Source organism: Melanotaenia boesemani, chromosome 9 (genome assembly GCF_017639745.1).
Source record: "Melanotaenia boesemani isolate fMelBoe1 chromosome 9, fMelBoe1.pri, whole genome shotgun sequence".
In the NCBI taxonomy this organism is placed as follows: domain Eukaryota; kingdom Metazoa; phylum Chordata; class Actinopteri; order Atheriniformes; family Melanotaeniidae; genus Melanotaenia; species Melanotaenia boesemani.
This window is the reverse complement of record NC_055690.1, coordinates 16545386-16559339: the sequence shown is the minus strand read 5'-3', so window position 1 is coordinate 16559339 and position 13954 is coordinate 16545386. Positions and strand designations below refer to the sequence as shown.

Here is a 13954-nt window from a genome sequence, read left to right as displayed (position 1 = left end):
AGCTTTCTTCCTGGAAAATCACTTATCAAGTCCTGAAGTCCAGCTTTCTATTCTGTCAGCTGTTCTATCATATAGTATCTCCAATCGTGTAATGTCATTTGTAATAGCATAACAATCCTTATTTCTGGTGGCCTCCCACTATTTGTTTTACTTAAAGGTGATTTCAGTGATTTCACCAACAATGTCAAGGGAAAATGATTTGACTACCAATCCTCCACGTTATTGTTTCTCTCATGTAGCTACCTGGACATGTTAAGGTGGGGTGGGTGGGGGTCTGGCAGCATCTGCTTCGGCTGCTCCTGTGTCTGTTTGGAACATGCATGATGTTTTAGTAGAGCAGCTTGCTAATCGTTTGCCTGCCTTGATTATTTGATTAAAATAAAAGTGAAATTAAATAAAATCCTGAGTTTTATTCAGAAATATGTGCTAATATGGGGAGCAAAGTGAGCTAGCTTATATGGACAAAGTTTAGAAGAAACAACAAGCTAATGTTCCACAACTTATCATCAGACGAACTAACTGACCACCTCGCCTCTGAAAGAATTGGGTGACGTACTGTCGACCCCTCTGTTCTCTCTCCAGTCTCAGCTTTTTTCTTTTCTTTATAAACTTTCCTATTTTGGGGCATCCTGCTGTCTTCGCATCCACTCGCTGTCGGCCTGTTGAGCTGCTCCGCAGCCGAAGGAGCAGGTGGACTGAACCATTTAAGGAAAATATAGAGAGGGGGCGGGGGGGTAGGTGTTCAAAAATGTTTCCAAAACAAAGAAACTTAGTGATAACATTGGATTGTAACTAAAATGTTTGTGTGATTGTAGGTTTATCATTGAGTATTAGATCATTTTGTTAGTATTACAATTGCACTGAGGGCCCTTCTGGGCCCCCTGTCAGTCATGGGCCCCGAGAATCCTTCCCCTTTACCCCCCCTTTTCGGCGCCCCAGAGCCTGAGGGTTGCCGGTTAGATCCTTGGCCTGTCAAGCTCATGTCTAGGTGTCCCTGAGCAAGATATCGAACCCCAAATTGCTGCTGATAGGTCATGGTTGAGCGCCTTGCATGGCAGTTTGCTATATAAATACTGACAATTTATCATTGAATCACTTTCTGATGTCCATTGTCCAAAGGTATCAGTCTGCTACTACTTCAGTGAAGCTAGTTAATGACTTCACACCAAATATCATGACAACTTAAAGAACTCATTATGTTCTTTAAGTTATCGCAGGATTTGGTGACGTTTACTTGCACAGATTACATATACAAGCACACACAACTTGCAAATATCTTGAGCGATACGTTTTCTCAATGCAAAAAAAGCACATTTGGGAACTGATTCTACTTTTGATCATTTAGTGCCACTATAAAAATAACTGACAAATGATTATAAATGAAAATGATATTGAAAAGTACATAAATTAAAATGATAAGGCTGGATAGGAGGGCCGAAATTGTGAAAGGGCAGGCTTTGCCCACTGGGGCCCGCCCTAGCGCTGGGTCTGCACCTGATAACTCCAATCTTTAAAAACTTTCAAAAAGTGAAAGAGATGCAATGAGAATTGCACATTGTTTTAAAGTAATGACACTTAAATGGACAGCTCACACACAATCAATTCTAAGATCAGTTTTAAATCAAGTCAAATGTTTATTATTATTGCTTGTGCAGAAAGAGTTACCATGCTTTCTCAGTTTTTTTCATGCAGACAACTATTTTCACCAGTCATGTTCTTTTTTGGATCTCACTTTGATGTTCTTTGGTGTTTCAGTATTGCAGAGAGCATCTTGAAAGTGGTTTGTTGACTGAAAGCAGTGTTCTGCTTATAGCGTGGGGGTTTAAAATGGGGTTTGAGTGTATTAGAGGCTTGTCATATGTCTCGAGTAAAATCCAAAGTGACAGGCTTTTTGAGAGACCAAAGATCTGATGCGCACTGTCACTGAAGCTGGTGTATGCAAAACTCAGTTTACAAGATGTATGAATTTGTCTGCAGTGAAAATCTTCAAGCCACTCTGTTACTACAGGCTTCAATGTTCTTTATGAATAATGACAAATATATTTGGGAAGGAGGTTTTGTTTTTGTTTTGATAGATTTATATCACTTGGCAGCTGTTTGCCACCTGCTCAGATCCAGCATCTGTGTTGAACTCATTTAATGCCATTAACAGGTAGTGGTTTAATACATGTTTAAAGATCTATTGTAACTGGTTATTGTGGTGTCAAAATGAGACATTCTGAAGATGATAACAATGGAAGATGTTTAAATAATGTGATCAGTTTGAGTAAAAAACATGCTAATGAAAGGTAAATATCCAGTGCATATAATCTGAAAGCAGAAAATCAGAAATTCAAAAGCAATTTTTATTTGTTATAATGTGGAGTACCCATGATATAGCAATGTAAATATCTTTGTGTACCACAGCTGTTATTTTGATCAAATGTATATGTGCACATTGATTCACCACAGACACAAAGTGATCAATAGGGGAAAAGAAAATTATGAGAATATCACAAAATAAAAAGAAAAATTCGATGCAATTTGCTGCGTGATGGAAGTGAGTTTTTTTTTTTTTAAATAACCTAGGGGGAAATGTCTTTTTGAAAACAACACAAAGAATAGAAAATACATCAGACAAAAACCGGCTCAATTTCAGCACACATCTGTGCAGTCATTTTAGTGTTAAACCTCCCACCAAACTGGAGGGTTGAGTCAAGCATGTTGAGGTCGCACAGCTGGCACAGAGTAAAACTCTATTATCTGCCATTTTCCAAATTACACCTCTATTACAGGACAAAAGTGGTCAACATTACTTATAATTCTTTTCTAATTATCTTTCTGTAGTCCATGCTTAAATTATCCAATGAGAAGAAGATGTGTAAAAGTAGAGATATGCTGCCCCCACATGTCAGATAGACCTTAGTACGTGTGAAGGATGAGTTGACTTATTGAGCTTAGATCTGTTTGATGCAGTAATAGTTCTGTACCCCAAGGTGGCAGCAGATATCAAGATATGCTTACAACAGCATCTTTTAGTCTCATTTGACTGTTTTGTTCTTTATTCCTTTGCTATCGTTTGCCAACATTTCTGACTAGAATCTTTGAAATTTGGAAATATTTCCCCCTTCAGGCTTACTCTCATCTATCTATGGGACTATTGTACATTTGTATAAAGTGCACCATGTAATGTAGTCCTGCTTTGTGGACATGGCTGTTTTAATTATTTTTTTATTTAACTTTTTAAATCTAATTTATTCTGCAATTATGGTTCAGTTCCAGAATTATGTTCAGGGAAACTATGTGCTTCAACAGCACTAGACAATTTTCAATTTATTTAACAGGATTAAATCTTTATAGTGTCCATCCTATGCCTCACCCAACAGTTTAAACTCTTTTTACGGAATATGTGTTTTTGCTTTCATTCTTTGTGGGATTGATTGACCACTGTTAATCTGTGGCAGAGCATTTTTTCGCAGTCTTGGTTATGCTGATGCGGCTGGAGTGCATTGTCAATCGTCTGGCTGGGAAATGCTGGAATATAAACCTTCTTTGTGTTTGCTGATGATGAAAGTTGGCTGGAGCATTTCAGTGACATCTTTCAATGACACCTAATGTCTACAGCAGTGACGACAAGCCTGCAGATTCAATGCATTCTGTAAATCATCTTAGAAGAATGAAATCTTTATGATGGGGAAGTTGTGCTGGATTCACACTGCATCCCCTCTTTTTCTTGTTATATAATGCTTATGCATAATGTTTGAGACTCTGTCTGCATGTCTCTGTGTGTACTGATGTGTGTGGTTATAAGTGAGCTTAGTCAGACTCCTCCAGATCACTGCCTTTGCAGATTAATATCAGCAGTCCACAAAGGAGCCTTGTGTGCGTTGCAGGACAGACTCTCAGGACAATGAGTGCACTGTGTGACAACACCATCTCCCACTGAAGCTAACCAATACACAAATCCTGGGTCTTGGATTAGAGGAAGTGTGGCCTTTCTGCACTAAAGGTGGTAATTGAATGATGAACATGATCAACAGTCCTACTTTGTGTTGCTTTTTTTTTCTTTTTTTTTACCAGTCCTAACATTTTATAAGCAAGTTCTTGAAAACAAAAACAATTTTTTTATATTGAATTCAAGCTGGTAACATCCTATTTTAGTTTTCCATTTGTCAAAGCAAACACTTTAACGACATATCTCTCACTGGTAAAACTAATGAGCTGCTTCTAACTGAAAGTGCCAGCCTTCAAAAAACTTCAAAACATCATTCAGTTGTTTGAGTCACTGCAACCAAAGTGATAGATTTGCTTATTAATCCCTGTCAGACATCCTGTCTATTCTTTACTTATATATAAAAAAAACACCAAATGTTTATGATGTCTGTGAAATTGAAAAATTGCCTTTGTGATTCATACTTAGGAACCATGAATCACAGTCAAAAAAGTATTCAATTAAGTGTGGAAACATACAGTGTGGAGCTTTTCATAATGTCAGTATTGCAGATATTACAGATACACACTGGAAAAAAAACAGAGGGGTGCCCATGCAGGGTGGTGGTAGAGGAAGTGAGAGAAGGAAAAGAACAGAAAAAAACCCAATTAGAGACACAGATAACAGTAAAGTAGTGGTTCCCAAACTTTTTCTGCAGGGCCCCCTTTTAATCAACAACAGTAATGTCAAGTCCTCTTTGATTCCACTACCACATGCAACCCAATGCTTACAAAGAAACATGAAGAAATGTGCCACGAAATAGTCTTTAGTTTACTGGCTGCTAGTTCATTAACTAAAGCTGAAACCATGTAAGTGGCAGAGGGAATCATGAATTCCTCTGCTACAGCGTGCGGCGTCTTAAACCAGAAAACTGGAATCTACTTCAGGTGAGTTGAACTTTCGAGGAGACAGATGCTACTTTAGTTAAACACAACTCTACTATAAACCACAGTTCAGTAGTTTACTTCTAAAGTAATCACCAGGCTTTTCTCTACGTTGAGGATGAAAAGTCCTCAAGTAGCATTACACCTTGTTTGGCTTCATACTGTCAGATGCTAATATTTTGAGACAGTCAACACATTGTTTGTCCATTTTGCTAGCACTGCAAAAACTATCAAATTAATTTAGCCTTGCAGCTCCATCCCTGTCATACCCCACTGCAGTAAAGCAAGCAAGCTAGCCCATGTAATACATTTCAACAAAAGCAGACCTGATAATTACAAATGTGTTTTTCCATTTTCTTTGAGGTTTGAATTGCTGCCTGGGTGCAGACTTTTGATTCTTGGCTGTCCAGTGATTTGTCTGAAACTAAAAACAGGTTGTAACAACTTGGCAATTCTGTCAGATGTGAGGTCGACAGTATTTTACAGTACTTGCTTTTACTTGTACATTTTCACTTGATCTTGGAAAAAGAGTCTAGAAAGCTTGTTGCGATACACCACAGCATTCAGACAGACAAAGCTGGCACCCTTGTGATTTACAGTATGCTGTAAGTGTAAAAGAAAAAAAAAGAAAGAAAAACAAACTGAAATTTTTACATCAAGAATACTTCACAGATTAACTGCCAGGGGAAAACCTTCTAAACATTATAACCAGTGCAGCTCACACAGTGAAAAATTGTCTTTTTATTTTGATGGCTTTGCCCAACTATTAAAATAAAGTTTTGAAGCTCTGAAGCATGAATGAAATGTTTTGGGTGAGTTGCTACCTTCTGTATAAAATAGAGGTGCCATTAAACAGTTTGGGGATTACTCCGTCTGCCTTATACTAAAAATTGAAAACCCAGCTTTGTTTGTTCAAAAAAAGACATACAGTATTTGAAGAACAAAGAATTGACATGTACTGTTTTCACAGACCATGCAGCTGAATTTTACCCAGCCTGCAAATCCAGCGTGTTTCTTCGATTTTCTTTTGTCTGAACCTAACCGATTATGCAATCCACACTGCAAGTCTCATATCAAAGTTGGGTTCACAGCAGTGCATTCAAGCAATTATAGCTTCGCTATTTCTTTCATTAGTTACTTTATTAGCCAACGAACATAGCATATGTGTACTCCTCCACATGCTGTCGACCTCTACTTCCATGACCCAGAAATCAGAGCTCACATCACTACTGTATGTGGTCTTCTGCTGCAGTACAGGAGGAGGTAACAAAGCCTATTTTAAAACTTCCTACAGTGGAGGATGATCATGTAAACCTCTCCTGGATATATGGGAAAAAAAAAGATGAGTAGATGGATGGAGCTGCACGTGTGTATGAGCATGTAGGCGTGAGCTCCAGAGAGTACGCATGTGTGGTCATGGCTCTAATGGCTGAACGAGTATAGGAGGAGGCAGGACAGAGGGATACTGTGAAATAGAAGGATAGGGAGAAGAAAAAAAGGCAACAAACACATTACTCTCACATATTTTGGTGTTCCATTAAAGAAATGGAGACTAACCTTTAGTATGTACAATTTCTTAATATTTCTTCCACTACAATGTGCGGGATAAAACATGACAGATGAAGCCTGAACAGATGTTGGCAAGATATTCGTGGGATGCTTGCTAATTTGAGCAGATGAAAGAGCAAATGGACAGCATCCTCACTTTACAGGATTAGGCCTGAGAGCTCAAAGGGAGTGCAATTGCACGTTTTGCTTTTCTTCTAAATATTTTTTTTTACGAGGATGATTAGGGCATTTGGCAGTCCATGCTATGTTGCCCTGTTGGACAGATTTCTCAGCTGATAAAATTTTGTCGGTTTTCTGCAGACTGATTGAAAATGATGTCTCCAGTTAAGCTTTTTAATCCAGAATTTAGCTGATGAGACCTTTGAGATCCCATAACTCTGAATAATTTCTCAAGCTGTAGATTTATACATTTATTCTAATTTCGTCCTATGAAAGAAGATGCTTGAAATTTTGAGAGGAGTTGACGTATTACACTACAGAAAACAAGCAACATCAGCTTCAGTGCACACTGAAGAAAAATGCGGTATATTAGAGGCCATTTATGAATGAGTCATCAGCTGAGTCATGCTTTTTCCTGTCTCAAACAGTGACACTAACGTCTGTCACACCTTTACACTTCCCCCCCCACTGAGTAAACCTCCTTGTTCTTTCTCTTCCCCTTTCTTTATAAAAGTTATTTCCTAGCAGATGGCAAGTTATAAAAGGAAAGTGGTCTGTCCGTATCTTTGGGGCTTTGGACTCGCTGTGCTTGTCTGTCTGGATAGAACTGCTGTAAAAGGATGGGCTGAGGCAAGTAAGAAAAATTTTGGCTGCAATTCATTTCAGCCAGCCCACAGATTGATTTGGGTTTATCAGAGTTTGGCCCATTATAGCTGTTTTATTTATTTATTTTTTATTTGCTGGCCAGCAGTGCCACAAAAAAAAAAAAAAGAAAAAAAAAAGTAAACCGTCCTCTCAGGTGCCTCTCCTTTGACTCTATGTTCTTTCACTGTCCTTCATATTTATTTATCTGCATTTACTGTATTTAATGTGCTGCACTAAGCATTTTGGCTGCTGGTGGGGTGCGAGGGGTCAGGAAAGTATTTGACTAACAACAGCGCTATACAACAAAATGAAGAGAAAATTACAGTGGTTTGGTTCAGTGCATTCCAAATATGTGTGAAACTTTGCACTTAAAATTTGCAGCATGTATGGAAACAGTGTCGCTTTCTTATGCGACAAAAGAAGATTAAAACAATAATTGTGTATTAAATGACAAACCAATATTTGTTAAATAACTAATTATATTCTTTTATCTGTTATCTTTATATACAGGCAAATGGTAATACACTAATAGTTAATAAAACCCAAAATATTAACTTCGCTTTTGCTTTGATGGATTTGCAGGTGCTTTGTTTTTCTCAGTGGCTTTAATTTATCAAATCACCATCCTTTTTTAGGAAAACAGTGTGTCCATCTTTCAATGCAGTAATACTAAATTCTGGCTAACTGGAACATGTTAAAACACTTACACTGCCACTTGGTGGTGTCAGGAGAGACCTTGTTTTTCAATTAAAATGATATTCATTCCTATACAACATATAATAGAATATGTAAAATCATGAAAAATATGTATAAACTTCTATTTACTGGTTCTTCCTAACCCCGAATAGCTAGAAGAAATCTCTAATGTAGGTCAAACTAAAGCTCAGGTCTCAGAAGGTTGAAAATACAAAACAAAACAAAACAAACAACAATAGTTCAGGTTTATTATTTTCTAGAAGAAGCAGAATGGTTGATGAAACAGAATAGAAGATGATCTGACTTAAGATTTAATGAAATGTCATTTTCTTCAAAAGGGTAATTAAAATCAAGAACAATTGTCTTGTTATGAAGGATTTCTTTAACAAAAACATTAAGTTTTGTACTTGTCAGCTGTGTAATTTTGATACTTTTAGTACTTAAAACCAGTCATCAGCTGGTTACTAAGTTAATTTGGAACTAAAGTAAGTGGTGCAAACTTTCTTTTACATACAAATATCTTTGTAAGGCAAACTATCATGTTAGAAAAAAACACAAGCATAAGTTGCCTTAATTAAAGATACTTCATCGTTCTTAATTTTTAGTTTTTGCAGTAAAGATGTTCACTGATTCAGACTGTGTTGGACTATGTAAATATTTTCAGATGTAAACATTGGCTGTGATTTTGATGACTGTGTATGTTTATGCACAAGGCTGCACTGTTCCTGTAGGCTATGTATCAGGTTCAGCGGTATAAAATTACACATTAGCGTATGTGGAAAATTGTTTTCAAAACACTGGATAGGATTTCCATTTATGCTTTCATTGTTTCCTCTGCAATTTGCTGACAAACCATGTTTAAATGATTTGGAACATGGTCGGCTTCATTCAGCTGCAGCTGTTGACCACCCTCATTTTGAAGCCACAATTTAGGTCTTTATTATATCAGTGTTATGTCTTTATCTCTGTCTCTTTCGATTTCTACTCCAATTTCCCTCTACTTCTCCCCACAATCTTACGTCTCCTGTTGATCCTGCTCACTTTGCTCTAAAATGGTTTTGCTCGGGTGTATGTTTCCAGGTGGAAGTTTATGAGATGTCCTCTGAGCTATTGAAAATGGCTGATCATTAGTGGATCCAAAATGTCATCCTGTCATGCACAATAGCAAAAAGAAAGTTTCTCTTTGAGAGCAACTCATATGAAAAAATGTCCTAAAAAGAATGGATACCTATGAAATGTCCTGGACAAATTAAAACAAGTGTTTCAAGGATTTACATATGAATGACATATATGATGACTTAATGCCTCAATTATTTGAGGGTGGGACTATTCAACACAGAACATTTATTTGATCAGCTTGACTTGAGCCACTTATTATGCAGGAAAGAGTGGACATTTGTACAATTGTTTGCATTAATGTACCAAAGCATTTGCAAATGATCTGAAACAGATTGATTCTAAGTGGGTGAAAGATGTTGAAAAGCTATTAGAAGCACTATAATTTTTGAATTACAAATTAGCTATTTTCCTTTCATGCATTGTCAAAAATAATTTAACAGAAGCAGTAGCTTCACCAGGCTAATAGTTAAAAGTAATTTACTAATGCATTATACATCAGATGTGAACATCAGCTTTTAACATAGTTGTGGTTTGCAAGAGAAAAATATCTTGACAATTTATTTAACTTTGGACTTGTTAATTAGGCTTTGTACTGACAGTTGTTTTTAATCTGTAACAGTTTTCTGGACATTAATAAATCATGGTATCAAAACCTTAAAAAAGATCCTCAGTTATTTAATAATCTATTTATTGTTCAGTTTTACTGGAAAACCCGCGATATTCATGAATGTCTTTTTAAGTGACTCGAAAATAATTATATAAAAGATACACTGTTATTAAAGCAACTTAGAGCTAATTACGTAGAATAGCTCATTACAAGAATGGATTTGAGCCCTGGCAATTTTCTGTTAACATACAAAATGTATGGTTTAAAAAAAATCTTCTGTATCTCACTTTTCATTTTTTTCTTCTTAAGAATTCCGCAAGAATGAAACACATCATTATCAGCTGTCTTCGCTGGGGGTTCCCTCTGACAGCGCTTATCTCTAAAACCCTACGCACTATTTAGCAGAAGATCCCTCATTCCGCCTGTGCGGAGTAATTCCCGTGTGTGAGCAGGCTCTGCTTGTCAGTCAGACTTTGAACTGGGTACTGGCGCTCATCACTGCTTATCTGTGACCGCTACTTGTCATCAAAGACGCTGCCATTGACACTCATCACCAACGAGCTCAGAAATACAGATTAGGATGAACAGCTGCTGAGAGAGGCAGGAAACTCGGGGGCACTACTGTAGGGACCGAGAGGAGATTAAACGTTAGCTACGCCGTTTAACGTTCACGTTACTCGGGAGTAGCGATGGTCCAGTCCAGGGATATCTTTTTAGCCTTGCTTCTTGTGGGCTGTACAGGTAAGATGTATCACTCTTTATTAAACTGTACGCTTTTAACTTAGACGCGGTTGTGTTTTTGTTATGCTGTGACTATCTCATCTATTTCTAGCCGTTTTAATTGTGGTTAGGACCGCAGGCATTTACTTTCTTCCTCCGCCCGCAGGCGCTCTTTATTTAGCAGGTGCGACGGTGACGCTACTGCGCCTGCTGCTAATTAGCTTAGTGGCGAGCTGTTTGTCAAGCAAAGACAGCTTGCTTGCTAATGTGTTATTGTGCTATTTCTATGGGCATGCACTCTCAGTGGGCTACAAAACGATGCTCTTTGCGTGACCAGCCTGTACGCTGACTAGGCATAATTCCACTTTAAATAAAATATGATTTAGAGGAGGAGGTTTTAAAATAGTAAAAGTAGGCATGTGGACAGTAAATGTATAAGGATGTGGCCAGGGATTAACTGGATTTGTATTTGTAGTCGTGTCGATGTGGGCCGTTGGGCTTTGCTTGGATGGGACGTGCTTGTTGTTGATGGGGGAGTGATGCTGGACTCCCTGTGTGTGTAGACACTGAAAATGCACACTAAGCCTTCTGTTTGTCTCTCTATGACAGAGTTAAAGGTGTATTTTTTAGAACACAATTAAACACATTTTGGCGTGCACATGTCCTTGTGTACAGTGCGATGATGGCACAGATGGTGTTTACAATGGGCATAGGGAACATCGAGGGTCTGTCAGGGACACTGGTGGGTTATTTAGTCTCTCTGACACACTCATGCACTGCAAGCACAACTTATACTCTGAATCATCTGTTATGTAATACGATGCCACGATTCAGCCTTTGAAATTTAGGTTCTCAAAGTTGTTTTAATTCGTCGTTACGTAAGTTTAATTAGGGGAGTTTTGTGTGAAATGACATTTTAATATAATTTGCACGCCGATCTTTGATTAACGTCAGTAATTTGACGGGTGGGGTGTTTACGTAGTGCTTTTAGCTAGACCAAGCTTAGGATTTTCCGTGGGATAGCCTTTTAATCCTTCATGTACAATCCGATGTGCAGGGGTGTTCCTCGGGCAAGAAAGGAAAACGCAGTGGGAGTGGAGTCTCACTGCATTGTGATGTTAATGCATTTGTCCACAGAAAATATCAAGACAAAATGTATTGCAATTCTTCTTATAGCACAATTAAACGTACTCGTATTTAAATGAGTCTGTGCAACTCATTTAAAATGCACCACGTAAACGCACCCTTGTACTGTTTCGTGTAAATGGCTTGGAAAAAAAGCTGTATTTCATGGAGGCGTTTGATGAGATCTAGAGAACAAATTGCAAAGATTGAGATGATAAAAATTCATTATTCTCTGTGAAAGGACATATTTTTTTCTGTCGTTGATGATCTTGTTAGAATATCTGAAGCTGTGACAAGGATGCACTGTAGTTATGGTTCTGGAGGATCTTGTCACAGTATTGTAATTTTTGATGATTTTAGACCTTCTCCTACCTGTATTTGTCAACGTGTCAAACTTTGTGATTAAATATCTGGCCAAAACAGATGTTTTTCAGTAGTTTAATGAAGGCAAATTATGCAAAAGCAGCACAATCTGTTGGTGGACAGATACATTTGGTCTTTTTACTCAGCAGGGTGATGTTACTTTTTGTTTTGTTTTTTTTTTTGCAATAAACTAATTTTGTTCACTGTATCAGCCCAGCAAACCAATCATTTTAACATGGAATACCCACAGAAAGAAGGGTAATGGTCAACCTTGACCTGTAAATTTTTGTATCTGCTACCTGTAAATCATATATTTGATCACAACACAATATTATATTGATTCGGTGTATAATGATTTTATGTTTGCCAATATCACAAGTTCTGCTATGATTTTTTTTAATATGATTCATGAACCAGTGATCAATATAAGAGAATACTGTGTATAGATATTAATACAGTCACTCCATTCATATCAAATCACATAAAACAACAAAAATCTAAAAATATAATTTATTCCTGAGCTCAGTTAGACATTTAAATGAAAAACAACCAGTTTTTTTTTTGTTTTTTTTTTTTTTCACAAAAACAAACTTTGCCATATTCTTTATATTGAGCTTTAAAATGTTCACATAACGCAAATGAAAAAATTCTGTTTGTATACAGCAAAATATAGTGCAGTCCTTTTTAGAGTTTTAAACTAATTCTTTTTGGAACTTTCTTAAGTCCATCCTATAAATGTTTACACTATCGATGTTTTTCAGTTGGACCAATGCTGCTTAATTATTCATCACTGAATTGACATATTAAAAAAGATCAGTGTAATGCTACACCTCTGACTATTTTTTGGTTCTAAAAGACCTATATTATTATTATTATTATTATTATTATTATTATTATTATTATTGTCTCTCACATAACTTGTAAGCGATTGCACAAGCTAAACATTTTCAGTTTTTTTTTTATTGCATTATACAAGTGTCACGAATAATTAGGACTTGGTTTAAAACAATCGATTAATTGATTTGAATGGATTCAAATATATTAATCCAATATTGATTAATAAAACTTGGAGATCAATTTTTTTATATGTCCTCTTTTCCAGTATTGTGACCCTACTCATGTGTGACTTTCCAAGGCTCTGCGAGATCTTTGCATGTATGCACACAACTGGTTTCCTGTGTTTTTCGTCCAAAATTGGCTTCTCTTGCCGAGATGATGTCAAATTCAGATGTTTTTATTCACCAGTGTGGATTACATTCATCTGTAAAGTATTTTGCAGCATATTACCGCTTACAATAGCAGCTAACGCTAAGACTGTGGGCTCTTATTTTAGCAGCTAATGCTAAGACCGAGGGCACCGCCGTTCCACAAGAAGGAAGTGATGTCACCACGTATGTGTACTTTGAAATAAATCCAACATTGTCATTTAATTTCTCATTTCCTCTAGAACAGGTTTACATTTCGTCCTCTTATCAAACAGTAAATTCTGATGCTATTTATCTGATTTACATGATGGCATGTCATAGCTGCGCCTGCTCTCTGTGTCCACGACCGTGAGAACACACACACAGACTCGTGTGTGCACATACAGGTTTCTGTCTGAGTGCACGCTTCGGAAAACATGTCAACCAGTTAAAAATCAGACAAGCATATGAGAGTTTTCTAAATTCTCTCAGGCAGCTGAAGATGGAAGCATCTTGCTCCAGTATGTTACTCCGATAGCATCACGGGAATGCGCGCAGCTTAACAAGCTGAATCTATGTCATTCTACGAATTTCTGAGTTGTGTTACGGCTTTAAATGGATCCAGTATTCTTTGTAGGTTTTATTAACATCAACTATCTGAGACTGAACTTTAAGAATATTTAGAGCGACTCCTCTGAAAGAAGCGTTTAATCAGGATATTCAAAAAGTAGATTTTTTTTTTCTATCTTGAGTGTTTGGTTTTTTTTTTTATCACAGTTTCTCTGGCTCTGGCTCTGAAATTAGGGACAATACCCAGCCCTACGAATAATCACCTCTAATGGCACTTTTGAACCTTGAGTAGCTGAATGTAAACACAATAAATAATAATAATAATAAAAAAAACCTAATCTTG

General features: G+C 37.1%; 1 protein-coding gene across 10 annotated transcripts in view; it reads left to right on the top strand.

The window, feature by feature from the left end:
• The first annotated feature begins 10103 nt into the window (after nucleotides 1-10103).
• The window catches only part of ncam1b (neural cell adhesion molecule 1b), an 81494-nt gene continuing 77643 nt past the window's right edge, over nucleotides 10104-13954 (top strand). For 5 of the 10 annotated variants that reach the window (XM_041994609.1, XM_041994606.1, XM_041994604.1 and 2 more), the window contains exon 1: nucleotides 10106-10390. In XM_041994609.1, coding sequence (XP_041850543.1) covers nucleotides 10339-10390 — 52 coding nt within the window. In that variant the 5' untranslated portion in view covers nucleotides 10106-10338. Of the gene's footprint in view, nucleotides 10391-13954 lie in introns of all 10 variants that reach the window. The other 5 variants (XM_041994607.1, XM_041994605.1, XM_041994603.1 and 2 more) reach the window with 2 other exon arrangements.